General features: G+C 44.1%; 1 protein-coding gene across 7 annotated transcripts in view; it reads right to left on the bottom strand.

Annotated features, from left to right (window-relative positions):
* sdk2a (sidekick cell adhesion molecule 2a) overlaps positions 1–17,858 on the bottom strand; it is a 161,166-nt gene that overhangs the window by 63,647 nt on the left and 79,661 nt on the right. For 6 of the 7 annotated variants that reach the window (XM_070551312.1, XM_070551315.1, XM_070551314.1 and 3 more), the window contains exons 2-4: positions 10,632–10,794; positions 5,594–5,700; positions 5,282–5,429 (exon numbers count right to left, since the gene is read on the bottom strand). In XM_070551312.1, the coding sequence (XP_070407413.1) occupies positions 5,282–5,429; positions 5,594–5,700; positions 10,632–10,794 (418 nt within the window). The remainder of the gene's footprint in view (positions 1–5,281; positions 5,430–5,593; positions 5,701–10,631; positions 10,795–17,858) is intronic. The other variant, XM_070551313.1, reaches the window with a different exon arrangement.

Raw genomic sequence — 17,858 nt, 5'->3', positions numbered from 1 at the left:
ACACACACACACACACACGCACACTAGATGCCCTTTCATCATCAAGCAGCAAAGTTTTAGCAGCTTTACTGTTTCTAGAGCAGCAAATGTTCCATCCTTGGACCGTTACTGTTCTCCCTCTATGTTCTGCCTTTAGGAGCACTTTTTAGACAGCATGCAGGTTTCTGTCACCTATATGCAGACATTTGTCAAATCTAATTTTCTCTCAAGCTGACTGACTCTTCTATCGTTATATTCTTAACGTCAGTGGCTGGCTGAAAACGTTCTCCGTCTAAACGACTACAAAACTGAGGTAATTGTTTTCAGTCCGGATAATGTTAGAGCAGCTCCGTCAACAGACCTCCACTCTTCTCCTCTCATGTGACCTCGGGTGTTTCTAACCTAGCATTGAACCACCTATCAGAACCACCTTCCTCGTGCCCTGAGGTCTGAGGATCAGCTCCTCCTCACGGTTCCTAGGGCACGCTTGAAGTCCGGCGGTGACAGGGCCTTCTCTGTATGTGCACCAAAACTATAGAGCTCGCTGCCCCTCCAGGCTAGGCTGGTGCCTTCAAACACACTTTTTTCTCTCTGGCTTTTAACTCCTAAATCTGGTTTTAGTATCAAGTCTATAGTGTTTGCAAAAACATTTGCCAAATGTTGCCAAACTAGTAGACGTGGGAGTGTCTCACGCAGGTCATTTTTGAACCAGTTAGGACAATGTCAAGGTCATGGTCAAGTTTATTTCTAAAGCGCACTTATTATTGCTTCTGCAACCCAAAGTGCTCTACATGAAACACTCAAGATGAACATAGCAAGACAATAAAATTACTAAAACATAAAACCATAAATAAGCAACAAGTTCAAATAAAACAACATTATATCAGACAATTAATAAAGGTTGATCAAATTAAAGAATAGAATGACAGAAAATCCTCCTACATTAAAGGCCAGGTTGAAGAAATGAGTTTTAAGCAATGACTTAAAAGCATCCACATTTAGGGAGGTCCTCATCTGCAGAGGAAGGCTGTTCCAGAGTGTAGAGCCAGCCACAGAAAATGCCTCGTCTCCTCTTGTTTTAAGGCCAGCTTTTGGAATGGATAACAAGGACTGTGAGCCAGACCTCAAACTCCTGGCAGGAGAGTAGGTTGACAACAAGTCATCTAAATAAGGAGGGGCCAGACTGTGAAGGGATTTATAAACGAAAAGCAATTATTAAAACTGAATCCTGAAATGAACTGGTAGCCAGTGAAGGGAGGCAAGCACTGGAGTGATATGATCATGCTTCCTTGATCCTGTTAAAAGGCAGGCTACTGCATTTAGAACCAGTTACAAGCAGTTTAGGGAGGAATGCTCTAAGCCATATTAAAGGGAATTGCAGTAGTCCAGCCGACAGGAGACAAACAGATGAATAACATGTTCAAAGACAGTTAGCAGCAGATAACACTTAACCTTTGCAAGTTGCCTCAAGTGTTAAAAGCTACAATGGACTAGTGCACTTTTCTGTCAGTACATTTTAAATGAACCATCCATAAAACCCCAGGTTTTATTTACATGAGGCTTTACAAAGTCTGAAAAGGGACCAAGTGGGCTCACAGCACCCTTTAACAGGTCTTCACTGCCAATAAATACAATCTCTGTTATCGGGTCATTCAATTTCATAAAATTATCCATTGCTTCACATCTGCTAAGAAGGCCATTAAGGAAACAGCTGAATTTGGGAAGAGTGGAAGATGTATCTGAAGTTCATCAGCAAAGCAATGAAACGTAATGTTGTGTCTGATGAAGATGGGGAACAATGGTAAAATATATAGTGAAAAAAGGGTTGGTCCTAAATTGGAACCTTGTGGAACACCACAAGTCACAGGGCTTCAGTTTTCAATCAATCAATCAATCAATCAATCAATCAATCAATCAATCAATCAATCAAACTGTATTTATACAGCACTTAATCATGCAATAAATGCAACTCAATGTGCTTAACAAATTAAAAAGGCCCCGCATACCCACATTCCCTCCCATCCCCAAAAATTTAAAAACAGTCTTGACGTTAAAACCCCTTCACAACACTCATCCTCCAGCACACACACACACACACACACACACACACACACACACACATGCACATGCACAAACAGCCCCCCCATGTCGTGTCTTCAGGCTATCTTCATAAATCAGTGAGGACACTATGTAATGTAATACCGTCATGCTTGTGATGTTTTATATCTATAGGTCCTCCTAAAAACAGTAAAAATGTACAGAGAAAACATTCTTGTTCACTCTTTTACGGCAAGCTTTTTTATCATTTATTTATTTTTGAAAGTTAAGTAAAAGGATGTAAACTCAGTCAGTTTAGCAATCTTTAATTTGACTTTGTTTAGTCCTCATAATGGACAATAAGTTATGTGAATTTGGAAATATTTGCTCTTGACTGCCTAAGGGATACAGAATATATTAGGGGAACATAATTTCCCACAACACCTGCTTCACGTGGATCATGGTGTGCTTAATGTAAACAAACTGGCTGCCACTACCAGCTAAATGTGGCTCAAAGTTGGCATAGTGTAGATGGATATCACTAGCTGCCTGTTAGCCATAGCTAGAGCCAGGAGACATGCTGTGTGTGCTGTGCGTAAACTCCCATGAATTACCAGCCAAAGGAGACCCAAGTCTAAAGTTAACGTTTGAGAAGAAGCCCTCAGAGATGCACATCATCTCTGCAACGCGTGGAGAACTACATCGATGTTAGTAAAGGGCTTTGGGAGATCCAGTAAGCAATGCTGATTTGGCCACTGACTAGCGGACAAACACTGGAGCGTGTTGGAAGAGATGGCAGACTGTGGGATGAGAGTAGACTTGAGTAGAAGGACTTTGGAATGGACACGTTGGGACCAGATCAGTAGTTCTGCATCCGTGTCACAGATGGACTGGGGTGCCCCAGGGCTCGGTTCTGGGTCGACTCCTTTTTTCTTTATATATGGCTTGCATTAGGATGTTTTTAGAAAATATGGGATTCTCATTCTTATGCGGATGACCTGCAGGTGTACAAGTCAATACCTGTTAATAGTGGCTGTCTCTCACAGGATTTATTAGACTGTCTTAATGATTTACAGGCATGGTTTGACACAAACTTATTGAAACTGAACGATAGAAAGACGGAGATCATCATTTTCGGCTCCGCTACTGCACTGTCTAACCAAAATTGTAGCCTCAGAGACCTTTCCTCTTATTGTCATCGCACAGTCAGAAATCTGAGGGTTATTTTGGATTGGAACCTAACTGTTGTGGATCAGATCAGTGAAGTGGTGGTCTTGTTTCTTCCAGTTGATGCTGCTCTGTAGGACTGAGGCCTATGTTCCTATGGGTGTTTTTGCTTCTTTTATCCATGCCATAATTACTTCTAGGCTGGACTATTGCTCTATATGCTGGCCTGCCTCAGTCGGTAATAGGTTGCCTACAGAATGTTCAAATTGCAGCAGCATGCCTTCTCAAAGGAGCAAGAAAAATGATCATATCACCCCTGTACTGGCAAATCTCCACTGGAGTCCTGTTAAGTTTAGGAGTGAATTTAAGATATCGCTGCTTGTTTTTAAATGTTTGCATGGTTTAGCTCCCTCTTATCTGTGTGACCTGATCGATCTGTATGTACCGTCCGGGAGGCTCAGATCAGCAGATCTCCACCTATTAGTGACACGCAGATTTATCTTAAAAATTAAGGGTGCTAGAGCCTTCTCTGCAATAGCTCCTGTCCTGTGGAAAAGTCTTCCCTTGGATGTGAAGACATCTGATTCCTTGTTCTCTTTTAAATACACCTAAAAACACATCTGTTTGCTTTGGGATTTCAGCGATGACTTGTGGCTGCTGGTTTTCTTCTTCCTTTTATTTCTTTTATTTTTGGTTTTTAATCATTTTAAATGATTCAATTTATTTTGTGAGCATTTGTAATTTATGCTATGCATTTCATCTTGGTTGTTTGTGATTTTAACTTTTTAATTTTTAGTTAGTTTTTATGACATTAATCTTCCCATTTTCTGCTAATGTTAGGGTTAGGGTTGCTATCTATATGTGCCATACAAATAAACTTTGACTTGACTTTCAGGTAACAGTCAAAGTGCTACTGAACTGTATTGTAAGATGGTGGATGACCATGGAGCATCGACCACAGTTTATGTATTTAAAAATGTAAAATTTCAAGCTGAGAGGAATATTTAGAATTGATTTTGGTGAGAAATATTAATTAAAAAGGACAAGTTTGTGAACTGGAAACAGGATTTACAGTAAACAGGTAAAATATTCCTTACTGGGGCTTTAACAGTACTTTCTAATGTTATAATTTAGCTGGTTTATTTTTCACTTGATTGCGTGCACGTGCACATGCATGGATTAGATGAAGGGGCGTGGCATTGTAAAAGGTGACACACACACAGCGCTTTGGTCAGCTGTTTTAAAAGAGCTTAACAAATAAAATGGTATGGTACATGTGTCGTTAGCAGCTCTGGAGTTGGGCAAACAAAGAAAGTGGCTTTGATATTTTTACAGCAAATTCTCCCAGATTTATCTAAGTGCTTAGGGTTTCTTGCAAGAAAACTTTTTCCACTAATCTATAACTCAAAAAAACAACAACTCAACTCTGGGTGAAAGTCTTCATAGCAGCGATGACATACTACAGCCTGCTGCTGAATTATAAATGGAGGTGGTTTCTGAGGACTCATGGACTGCCTACTTCTATTTGTCAGGATGGTAAAATTAATCTCAGGTGATTACCTTCAGAGTGTCGCCTCAGGAAAACTGCATATCTGAAAAGGCAGGAGTCCAGCAAACAAAAATGAAGCTACCACTAAAACTTACAAACTAAGAATATCTCATGTAGTCATGCAGTCACCCCGTGAACCCCACCCTCACAAATGTACATCCAATCTGAGACAGACTGGTATCACATGCACAATTACGCACATATAAACCCAACAGGGTTGAAGGCTGTCACTCAGTCATATCATCAGTTGAAGCCCTTTGTCGAATTTTGTCTAATTGGTTCCCCTGCTGCCTGATCCATCTCTACCCTTCCATCATTTTGCCTGTGAAGACAATAGGGGCATATAATACCCACTTCATTACTGCGTGGGGATTCAGTGATGAACACAAGGCTAGTGCCAACATCTGGGGGGGTAAGAAGAATCTGTGAGTGGGGTTGAGCTTCTTTATAGAGTTCTCTGATGAAAAAGAAGTTCTGCTTCAGCATGAACATGCACACATGGGTCAAGCCTTCGCTAAAACCCCAGGAACCCAACTTGGGTGAACTTACATTCGGCTGCTTGATTGAATCTTGCGCCCGTCTCTGAACCAAGTTATCTGAGGCTTTGGGAAGCTGTGTATCCGTGGTGCCTGGAGGAGAGCACCCTCGCCCTGAGAGACAGTTTGAGACCTTTCACCTTCTACAAAACCACCCATATCTAGCAGACATGATGAATGATTGGGAGGGGAAGGGGTGGGGGGTGGTGGTTTGGGGGGGGGGGGGGGGGGTACAACAGGAAAAGAGAAAGAAAATAAAGAATTTGTATCTTTGTAAATATTCTTCCACACAAAAACTAAAACATGCAAGAGCACCAGCACTTACATGCAACCTGCACTTGGGTGCTGCACTGCATTATGGCACCCACTCGGTTTCTCACGATGCAGCGGTAGTGGCCAGCATGTGAACGGTCTAGCGAGGGGATCAGGTACCTAATGGGAAGAATAAAAAAGATGCAAGTGCAATTAGTCATCATCAGCGTGACAAACAGAAGCATTTGTTGTCCAGGTGCTTTTATCGCCCACACTAAAGATGCTAAATTAATTCAGAATTCATCTTCTGGCTCTTGGAGAGTACAGACACTTTTTTCTCCTCTCCCTCCCTCCCTCCTCCTCCCAAGGAACTCTGTCCTGTCTGCCTGTGCACGGTGCTTTCTGCATTTTTTCTGGAAACTGGAAATGATTAAACATGGATCTGTCAGTTGGTCTCTCAATGCGATTGACAACATTTTTTCAACAATGAGAACGGGAGAAAGGGCTCCCGGATGCCCCTCTGGGACAGAGCCAGCTGGGTATATCATGGACTCCTGGAAACAGTGAAACTTGATCTGCCTCTCTCAACTGTCTGTAGAGGATTCTGAAGATGTCTGGATATTCGTCATTTTGGTGTCGGGATTCCTGCTGTTTGGCCTGAGCGGTTACCTGGCTTACCGGAAAACTAACAAGCTTTTGAGGAATATTGTCTTAATCCCGGAGCTCAGGGATAGAATGCATCGTGCTGTAAACTCACACTCAGATAATTGTCGAAATGAGTCGTAAGCTTGGAACTTTGGCTGAGATTCAGGCTCTGGCACAGAAGGTGGATTCGATCAAGGAGAGCGTTGACAGATCAATACGGATTGGAATAGTTTGATTACGCTATTGTTGGACCTGGTGGGGTTGAAGACCAACAGAACTCTAAGGCAGAGAGGAAATGATCTCTATCTGTCCCCAAAACAATTCTTATCTGAATCTGGTGCCCTTGGAGCCTGTGAGGCTGAAGTGAAAACTCCCCCCTTAGAAGAAATGCGGAATGCTGCCGTCGCTATGGAAACCCTTTCTCCCTATCCCAGCCTGGGCAGGACTGTGACCGGTGAAGGCTGTGGAACCGTATCTAGGAGTCAATGTGCCCTCTAACCAAATTATCTCCCTCCCCTGTCCAAACGGAGGTGATGAGCGCTGCTCCTGCAGCTGCACGCTCTGAAGTGAGGAGAGTCCCAACCCTACCTCCCCACCTAGTGGACACTTATGTTGTGTAATGTCTGAAGTCTGTGTGCATCTCTCTCTGAGGTGTTTTTTTGCATAGCAAAGCTGCCCTCTCTGTCAGGGGTAACTCTGAAGTGCCTTTTTTCACTCCCCCTGACTCTATCCTCATATAAACCCTCTTGATCTATAATGGTAGCGCGACTCGTGTTGCGAATGACCACAGTCACCAATTCTTGTCACGTGTCTATGTATGTATGTCTGATCTCCGAATTGTGTGTACTGACACAACTGAATGTCCCTCTGGGATTAATAAAGTATTTTTGAATTGAATTGAAGACCTTTAACTGGAAACCTGAAACACAGTTAAACGGTGTTCCACTTAAAGATAAATACTCTAAACAACAACAAGTCACCACTAAAACCTAGCTGGGTGTGATGGTGGCTGATAGGAAGGGAACTGCAGGAAGGAGGGAGTATTTTTTACACTAGAACAGCTGAGATCCTGACAAGCAAGACTCACAAAACCCCATTGTTATCCTGTATCTTCAGCCTGTTCATTCAATCAAATCCTACAAGCACCTGTTACATGTTTCAGACAGACACCGCTCTGTCTCCTCGCCCCTGACATGTATTCATGTTAAATGGGCTGTGTGAAAAGCTAGCTTAGATAACCCAAACACTCAGTCCTGAATAGTTTCATTTTTTATTTCTGTAACCATGTGGGTGTCTGGCGTTTGCCACAGCCGTGAATCCCTGTTCTGCAATTCAGACGTGGGGGTTTTGGGTGATGTTGGGTGGGGGTCTGATTAAATGGTTTCCAGTTCTACTCTTTGATCAAGGCTGGTGAAGAATAATAAGCAGAGGGCTGGCCTGTGAGGCAGACCCAGAGACTATAAGCCACACGAGAGCAGTGAGATGCCGAGGGAAGACAGGAAGGGGAGAATGATGTGTGCGGGATGGAAAAAAAGACAGGGAAGGGATGCTGTGCGAGTGTGTATGTGTGATAGCAATGATAGCAATCAGACAATCCCCCCTAAGAGTACTTGTCTGTGTTTAGGGCTCTGGTCAGGCTGTGAATAAAGTCGTGAAAATGGGGTTCAAAATAAAGAGAAGGTGACTTTGACTCCCGACTTCCACGATGACTTGTGGGGGGACACTGATACCAAGGCACCTCGCCTTGATGTCTTCGCCCCGCCCCGGTTGCCTAGGAGATCTGTCATCAGGAACCGCCAAGGCGTGTTCCAATGTTCATGTTCTATCAAAGCGTGTGTTCTCTGTTTGTTAGCCGTTTAGCTAGCTGAGCGAGGATACACGGGAGGTGTCTTGTAGCCTAGCCTTGGTCAAACATTTCCCAGAATACACTGCGGTATTTCCAAAAGGACGGCGGATCTCCAATTTAAAACGTTTTTTTTTAGATCCAAACAAGTTATCTATGGTTGGTTAGTTGCTTAGTAGTTGCAGCTTCGGTGGCTAGCAGGTAGTAACTCACTTATATATTTAATTTAATAAACATATACACAATTTAAAAAGTAAAAGACTCATTATATATTTATATTGAGACTAATACGTATAAAATACACTGAACGAAAATATAAATGCAACACTTTTGTTTTTGCTCCCATTTTTCATGAGATGGACCTAAAGATCTAAAATTCATTCCAGATACACAATATTACCATTTCTCTCAAACATTGTTCACAAGTCAGTCTAAATGTGTGATAGTGAGCACCTGTGCTTTGCTGAGATAATCCATCCCACCTTACAGGTGTGCCACATCAAGATGCTAATCTGACATCATGAGTAGTGCACAGGTGTACCTTATACTGCCCACAATAAAAGGCCACCCTGGAATGTGCAGTTTTTTGCTTGTTTGGGGGTCTGGGGACTCAGAACCGGTCAATATCTGGTGTGACCACCATTCGCCTCATGCAGTGCAACACATCTTCTTCGTATAGAGTTTATCAGATTGTCAATTGTGGCCTGTGGAATGTTGGTCCACTCCTCTTCAATAGCTGTGTGAAGTTGTTGGATATTAGTGGGAACTGGTACATGCTGTCGTATACGCCGGTCAAGCACATCCCAAACATGCTCAACGGGTGACATGTCCGGTGAGTATGCTGGCCATGCAAGAAGTGGGACATTTTCAGCTTCCAAGAATTGTGTACAGATTCTTGCAACATGGGGCCATGCATTATCTTGCTGAAACATGAGGTGATGTTCATGGATGTACGGCACAACAATGGGCCCCAAAATGCCATCAATAAAATGCACCTGTGTTCTTCGTCCATAACAGATGCCTGCCCATACCATAACCCCACCACCACCATGGGCCACTCGATCCACAACATTGACATCAGCAAAGCGCTCACCCACACAACGCCACACACACTGTCTGCCATCTGCCCTGAACAATGTAAATTGAGATTCATCCGTGAAGAGAACACCTCTCCAACGTGCCAGACGCCATTGAATGTGAGCATTTGCCCACTCATGTCTGTTATGTCGATGAGCTGGAGTCAGGTCAAGACCCCGATGAGGACGACGAGCATGCAGTTGAGCTTCCCTGAGACAGTTTCTGACAGTTTGTGCAGAAATTGTTTGGTTATGCAAACCAATTGTTTCAGCAGCTGTCTGAGTGGCTGGTCTCAGATGATCTTGGAGGTGAACCTGCTGGATGTGGAGGTCCTGGGCTGGTGTGGTTACACGTTGTCTGCGGTTGTGAGGCCGGTTGGATGTACTGCAATATTCTCTGACACGCCTTTGGTGACAGCTTATGGTGGAGAAATGAACATTCAATGCACGAGCAACAGATCTGGTTGACATTCCTGCTGTCAGCATGCCAATTGCACGCTCCCTCAATGCTTGTGGCATCTGTGGCATTTTGAAGTGAGACAAAACTGCACATTCCAGGGTGGCCTTTTATTGTGGGCAGTATAAGGTACACCTGTGCACTACCCATGATGTCGGATCAGCATCTTGATGTGGCACACCTGTGAGGTGGGATGGATTATCTCAGCAAAGCAGAAGGGCTCACTATCACACATTTAGACTGATTTGTGAACAAAGTTTGAGAGAAATGGTAATATTGTGTATCTGGAATGAATTTTAGATCTTTAAATCCATCTCATGAAAAATGGGAGCAAAAACAAAAGTGTTGCATTTATATTTTTGTTCAGTGTATAATGTTATCTCCCGTGTCACGTGACATTACGTGACCACCGTGACATTACGTGACCACCGCTGTCACATGATGAAAGTCTGTTCCATTTAACCATTTTCTTTGACCAAGGAAGGACAGTGTCCTTGTAAGCAAGGCACCTGCCTTCGACATCGCCTTACGTGGCCAGGCGCCTTGACATTGAGAAACACTCAAAGGGCTTTTCTCAGCTCCGGCAGAAGCTTTCCCTCATCAAAGACCCTCTGCTAAGTAGAACTCTCCAACATCATGTTAGGTGGCAGAAATATAGATCATGTCCAGGAAAACTGCTGTCCTTGAAACAGCATTTCATCACCCCAACTCTAACAGCAGAGAAGCACATCCACATGGTGCAAGCTGATGAGAAGCATGATGAGTGTTATTCTAAAACACCAATGATAGTTTTGGCAAAAAGCGTGAAAAGACACATTATCTGCTTTACACCATTTCTGAATGTTGTGCACGCTCTGAAATACAAATTAGAATGAATCTGAAATTCCCTGAACGCAACAGGGAGATGTGCAGCCAACTCGTGGTTGAATAAATCCATGAAAATTAGTCGGTAAAATGAATAAAAATGAGCAATTGTGCTATTAGTTACAATTAAATGCTGTTAAAATGCCCTCCTGTGGTGAGATAACTACAGTTGATGAATAAAAGAAATGATAACTGGTAACTGACTCTGGTGGTGTGCACAACTCACCTGTATTCCAGGGAGAAGCGGGTTAGCTCGGTCCCGTTGTAGATCCACCTGAATTCCAGGGGCCAGCTGCCCTCGGCCATGCAGGTAAGGACCAGGCGGTTTCCCTCCAGGTGAACCTGAGTCTGAGGAGGCTCCATCTTGAAATAAGGTGGAACATCATCTACTGGGAGCAGAAACAGATAAATAATGAAAAAAATTAGAAACAGAAAGACAAAGCAAACAAAAGTGTGAACAGTGAGAAGGTTGTTAGTAAAAAATGAAGTCCATGATTCAGTAACTCATGTGAGAAGACTCATAACACTATCTCAGCAGTTCACGGGAAATGAGGGCTCAGAACAAGCCATTTCCATTTTTTTCCTGCACTTATTAGAAACTTGAAGGTCAACAGCAAATATTGCCAAAAAGCAGATGGAATAAATTGCTACTGCAAACACATCTTACTCTTTTTCTATCAAATTGAAATGTGCTGGGAGAAAGGTGGAAGAGCAATTTGTGCTGAAAAAAGTGGCTTAAATGAACACTTCCATACCTTTAAACCACTAAAAGATGAGAGGAGGGAAGCGGGAACAGTCAAAGCAGATGGAGAAAAATACAGCATTAAAAATGGAATGCAAGCAATTTAGATGCAGAGAGAGTGAGAAAGTAGGAAGTAATGGGAGGTGGTGGTGGTAGGGGTTGCTTTAGAAAACACAAAGTTTCCTCGTCTTAAACCCCTTTCTCTGACAGGATGAGTTATGCTTTGAGCCTACCTTCATTTATCTTTATAGTTCTCTAATGCAGCCAGATTATACAAGCCCCATCTGCAACACGTCTCACAGCCGGTGCAGCCACAAAAAGCCTTTAAGGTAATTCGCAAAGTCCAGGGCAGAGTTTGGAGACAAAGTGCTTTCATTTGAACTGATGAAAAAGGCATGATCAGACCTATCGATCGGGCTGCCTCGCCAGCCATGGGCGACACGGAGCCAATTGCGCCAGCGTTTGCAGCAGGCTAATTAAAGTCTGTATTAATAGTTGCAGCAAAGCGTTGAGACCCCAAGCTCAGCTGCTTCTTAGTCTGCCACACCAGTTGATTCACGATCACGACTGATCACCAGTGCCTTCCTCACACTCGGCAGTTCAAAGCAAGATTTACTAGAGCAGATGCTGAGTGTGGTATGGCAGAACCGGGTAAATATGAGGGCAGTCCAGGTGAGCAGGGAAGAGGATACAGAAAATATAACCTGATTGAAATCATAAAACAAAGAATGAGTATGGACCAGTGTGTTTCCCACAGGCAGACAGGATTGTAGAGAACAAAGGTATAACAAAAAACACTGTAGACATCCCTTACAATACCCAATCTCAATCCCAATCTGGGCTACGCAGTTGCACAGTGGTTAGAGCTGTTGCTTTACAGCAAGCAGGTCCTGGGTTCGCTTCCCAGCTTGGGATCTTTCTGCATGGAGTTAGCATGTTCTCCCTGTGCGTGTGTGGATTCTCTCCGGGTACTCCGGCTTCCTCCCACAGTCCAAAAACATGACTGTTAGGTTAATTGGTCTGTCTAAAGTGTCCTTAGGTGTGTGTGTGTGTGTGTGGGGGTGATTGTTTGCCCTGTGTGTCTCTGTGTTGCCCTGTGATGGACTGGCTCTCTGTCCAGGGTGTGCCCCGCCTGATTGCCCATTGACCACTGGAGATAGGCACCAGCCCCCCACGACCCTACATGGACAAAGCGGGTTCAGACAATGGATGGATGAATGGATACCCAATCTCAGCCTTTTGATCACACTACACTCACAAAAGAGTAAAACAACCCTAACACATGTGTTTCAAAACAGTCCTTTCATCTTTTGTCTTTTCTGTCCATCATCCTTCTCAAAAAACAAACACTATCAAACCAACCGCCACTTTAAACCGATCTCTAGCAGAGCCCAGGAGCGGGCTGTTGGAGTGGTTGCTCTGCTGTAATTCCATCCACCAAATGCATTTGTACTTGACACACACAATCCCAATTCCAAAACATTCACTCATGGCTGCACACACACACACACACACACACACACACACACACACACACACACACACACAAACACACACACACACACACACACACACACACACACACACACACACACACACACACACACACACACACACACACACACACACACACACACACACACACACACACACACACAGGCAACATGAGACCACTTTTAGCTGGTTCTGAGTCTCGATGGCTGTGTGCACTTAGCGGTGCCTCCATCAACAAGCCACCATTAGGAACCTGCTCATGCAAACCTGGACTCAAACATCAATCATGCCAGGCAAGAAACATGGAGAATTCTGACTGACTGATGTGAAATAGTGGAATGGGAAATTGAAAGCACTCTAATCTGCTCTGTGGTTATCTGGTATGGCGCCCCGCATGTGATCCCTCAGATGACCCACTTGATAAAAATCCTTGGACATACAGTGGGGCGAAAAAGTATTTAGCCAGCCACCGATTGTGCAAGTTTTCCTACTTAAAATGATGACAGAGGTCAGTAATTTACATCATAGGTACACTTCAACTGTGAGAGACAGAATGGGAAAAAAAATCCATGAATTCACATGGCAGGATTTTTAAAGAATTTATTTGTAAATCAGGGTGGAAAATAAGTATTTGGTCAATTCAAACAAGGAAAATCTCTGGCTCTCACAGACCTGTAACGTCTTCTTTAAGAAGCTTTTCTGTCCTCCACTCGTTACCTGTATTAATGGCACCTGTTTGAACTCATTATCTGTATTAAAGACACCTGTCCACAGCCTCAAACAGTTAGACTCCAAACTCCACTATGGCCAAGACCAAGGAGCTTTCGAAGGACACCAGGAAAAGATTTGTAGACCTGCACCAGACTGGGAAGAGTGAATCTACAATAGGCAAGCAGCTTGGTGTGAAAAAATCAACTGTGGGAGCAATTATCAGAAAATGGAAGACATACAAGACCACTGATAATCTCCCTCGATTTGGGGCTCCACACAAGATCTCATCCCGTGGGGTCAAAATGATCATGAGAACGGTGAGCAAGAATCCCAGAACCACACGGGGGACCTGGTGAATGACCTGTAGAGAGCTGGGACCACAGTAACAAAGGTCACCATCAGTAACACTCTCCAACAGCAGGGAATCAAATCCTGCAGTGCCAGACGTGTTCCGCTGCTGAAGCCAGTGCATGTCCAGGCCCGTCTGAAGTTTGCCAGAGAGCACATGGATGATACAGCAGAGGATTGGGAGAATGTCATGTGGTCAGATGAAACCAAAGTAGAACTTTTTGGTATAAACTCAACTTGTCGTGTTTGGAGGAAGAAGAATACTGAGTTGCATCCCAAGAACACCATACCTACTGTGAAGCATGGGGGTGGGAACATCATGCTTTGGGGCTGTTTTTCTGCTAAGGGGACAGGACGACTGATCCGTGTTAAGGACAGAATGAATGGGGCCATGTATCGTGAGATTCTGAGCCAAAACCTCCTTCCATCAGTGAGAGCTTTGAAGATGAAACGTGGCTGGGTCTTCCAACACGACAATGATCCCAAACACACCACCTGGGCAACAAAGGAGTGGCTCCATAAGAAGCATTTGAAAGTCCTGGAGTGGCCTAGCCAGTCTCCAGACCTCAACCCCATAGAAAATCTGTGGAGGGAGTTGAAAGTCCGTGTTGCTCGGCGACAGCCCCAAAACATCACTGCTCTCGAGAAGATCTGCATGGAGGAATGGGCCAAAATACCAGCTACTGTGTGCGCAAACCTGGTAAAGACCTATAGTAATTGTTTGACCTCTGTTATTGCCAACAAAGGTTATGTTACAAAGTATTGAGTTGAATTTTTGTTATTGACCAAATACTTATTTTCCACCCTGATTTACAAATAAATTCTTTAAAAATCCTGCCATGTGAATTCATGGATTTTTTTTCACATTCTGTCTCTCACAGTTGAAGTGTACCTATGATGAAAATTACTGACCTCTGTCATCATTTTAAGTGGGAGAACTTGCACAATCGGTGGCTGACTAAATACTTTTTGCCCCACTGTACTGTTAGGTGACAATGAACAAAATTGTACATTTCTAACCTCTTTTTTCTCTCATTTTCATGAGCTGAAACATTTTCCAAATACACAAAAGACCCATTCAACTCAATAGCGTTCACAAATCTGTCTAAATCTGTGTTCAGTTCACGAATTAATCCTGATTTTCTCTGTTTAGGGCAGATGGCAGACTGTGTGTGTGGTGTCATGCAGGTGAGCGGTGGATCGAGTGGCCCATGGTGACGGTGGGGTACTGGTATGGCCAGGTGTATGTTATGAACAATGAACACAGGTGCATTGATGGCATTTTGAATGCATCTGATACCACTATGAGACCCTGAGGCCCATTGTTGTGCCATTCATCCATGACCATCGCCTCATATTGCAGCATGACAACCCACGGCACCATACTGCAAGGATCTGTACACAATTTGTGGAAACTGAAAACATCCTAGTTCTTGCATGGCCAGCATACTGCAGACATCCATTGAGCATGTTTGGGATGCTCTGTATCGGCGCATATGACAGCCTGTTCCAGTTCCCGCCAATATTCAGCAACTTCGCACAGCTATTGAAGAGGTGGACCAACTTTCCACAGGCCACAATCAACAACCTGACCAGCTCTATGTGACAGAGAAGTGTTGCCCTGCGTGAGGCACATGATGGCCACACCAGATACTGACTGACAGGAGAAGCGCCCACTAACACAGATTTAGACAGATCTGAGAACAGTATTTGAGAGTATTGTGTTTTTTGTAAATTTAAATAATGTTTCAGATCTTTCAGTTAAGCTTGTGAAAAATGGGAGAAAAAACAAAAGTTCAGTGGATTTGTTCAGTGTAGTGTTAAGTTGCCCTCTTGTCATGAATCATTGTGTCAGATCAGCAAACAATGTTTCTTTCAACATCACACAAGGATCACTTGAGTAAATACAAAATGTAGACATGTAGGATTATGAAATTACTTTCACAGAACCTGTCTGACAATATGAAGTACATAGAAGAGACATCAAAAGCAACATATCCCGTTCAAAAGAAAATCAGGAAACAAAACCAGCAGCTGTGCCAGAGGCTCATGAGATCATAACAGCAAGCCCCCAGGTACACCCACAGCCGTCCACTCCAGGGTAGGCCGAGCTCAGAACTCGAATACACACCCAGGGTGATTAGGGAGCCTCCTCAGAAACAATTTGTGAATGTCTGGACTGAAAAAGCCGCAGAAATGCTGAAGGACTGTTTCCAAACCACAGACTGGGAGACACTCAGCAGCACTCATGGTGATGACATTGACAGCTTGACCCACTGTGTCACTGAATATGTTAATTTCTGTGTTGAGAACATCATTCCAGTATGAAAAGTGAGGTGTTTCTCTAATAAGAAACCCTGATTGACCCGTGAACTGAAATCTCTGCTGAATAATATGAAAAAAGCTTTTATGGCTGGAGACGAGGAGCAGAGACGAGTCTATAAGAAGAACAAATATAAGATCAGACAGGCTAAAGAAATCTACAGGAAGAAGCTGGAGAAACAGCTGGGTCAAAATAGTTCTCGAGGAGCATGGAGAGGCCTCAGAAACATCACAGGTCACAGTAGGAGGAGTGGTGCCAGTGAGTCTGCTGAAGGGGACCAGAACTGGGCCAGCAAGCTTAACCTGTTTTTTAACAGATTTGACTCTACACCCCCACAGCTGCAAAAGGTACCACCAACTCCTCCACTGAGCCAGCCAGCCACTGAGCCAGCCAACCCCCTCAGCACCACTCACTCCCTCCAGTTACATCTGACCAGGTGAGGAGAGAGCTGAGGCAGCTTAAGAGCAGAAAAGCAACAGGTCCTGATGGAATCAGCCCCAGATTTCTCAAAGACTGTGCTGACCAGCTTTGTGCATTAGTCACACACATGTTCAATCCAAGCCTTCAGTTGGAGTAGGTCCCCATCCTGTAGAAGGCATCCTGTGTGGTTCCAGTTCCAAAAACATCACATCCCAGAGTAACAGACCACTATAGACCAGTCGCCTTGACCTCCCATCTGATGAAGACCATGGAAAGACTCATCCTCACCCATCTATGTGCAGCGGTGAACCAGGAAATAGACCAACTGCAATTTGCATTAAAACCAAACGTGGGGGTGGAGGCCACACTCATCTATCTGCAGCACCGGCTGCTGACTCACCTTGAGATGCAGAAGAGCACTGTGAGAGTCATGTTCTTTGACTTCTCAAGGGCCTTCAACACCATCCAGCAGTGTCTACTGCAGCAGTAGATGAGGGATGCAGGAGTAGAAAAACACCTGACTGCATGGACCATCAACTACCTCACCAATAGGCCACAGTTTGTGAGGCTGCACCACAGTATTTGTGTGTTGGTTGTGTGTAGGGCGTGAGCTCCGCAGGGTGCGGTGCTCTCTCCTTTTCTCTTCACCTTCAAATGTCACCTGAAGACTGTCACCTTTAGAAGTTCTCTGATGACGAGGCCATTGTCGGCTGTGTGTCTGAGGGGAATGATTTGGAGTACAGATCAGTCATCATGGACTTTGTGGACTGGTGCGAGCGTAACCACCTTCGCCTGAACACCGGTAAGACAAAGGAAATGGTGATTGACTTCCAGAAAAACACTCTTCCTCACTCACTGGCAAACATCCATAGGCAGACATTGATGTGGTGGATACCTTTAAGTACCTTGGTGTTCACTGAACTGGTCCAACAAGACAGATGCTCAGTATTAGATAGGCCAAAGCTGTCTCCACCTCCTGAGAAGGTTGAAGTCTTTCAGAGTTAATTCCCAGCTACTAAAATGCTTTTATTTCTCTGTTGTCGGATCTCTTATATATACATTATAATGGTAAATTCCTTCAATAATCACTTCATCAAGTCCAGTCAAGCCTTTGCTACAGCTTCACTTGTCTCTATGATAGCTTCCAGTCAGGTTTTCGTAGAGCTCATTCTACTGCAGCAGCTCTTCTTAGGGTCTCTAATGACCTTCTGATTCACGGTGATGCAGGGGACTGTTCTGTTCTGGTCCTGCTGGACCTGACTGCAGCCTTTGACACTGTTGACCATCACCTGCTACTGGAGAGGCTCAGAGACTGGGTAGGCCTATCAGGATCTGCTCTGGAGTGGTTCTCCTCTTGTCTTTCTGAGCGCTCCTTTTCTGTAGCCGTCTCCAAGTTTAGGTCCTCCACCACCTCC

The sequence above is a fragment of the Nothobranchius furzeri genome, chromosome 5, assembly GCF_043380555.1.
Source record: "Nothobranchius furzeri strain GRZ-AD chromosome 5, NfurGRZ-RIMD1, whole genome shotgun sequence".
NCBI lineage: Eukaryota > Metazoa > Chordata > Actinopteri > Cyprinodontiformes > Nothobranchiidae > Nothobranchius > Nothobranchius furzeri.
Note: the sequence above shows the minus strand (reverse complement) of the source record. Positions and strands in the feature narration are given on the sequence as shown.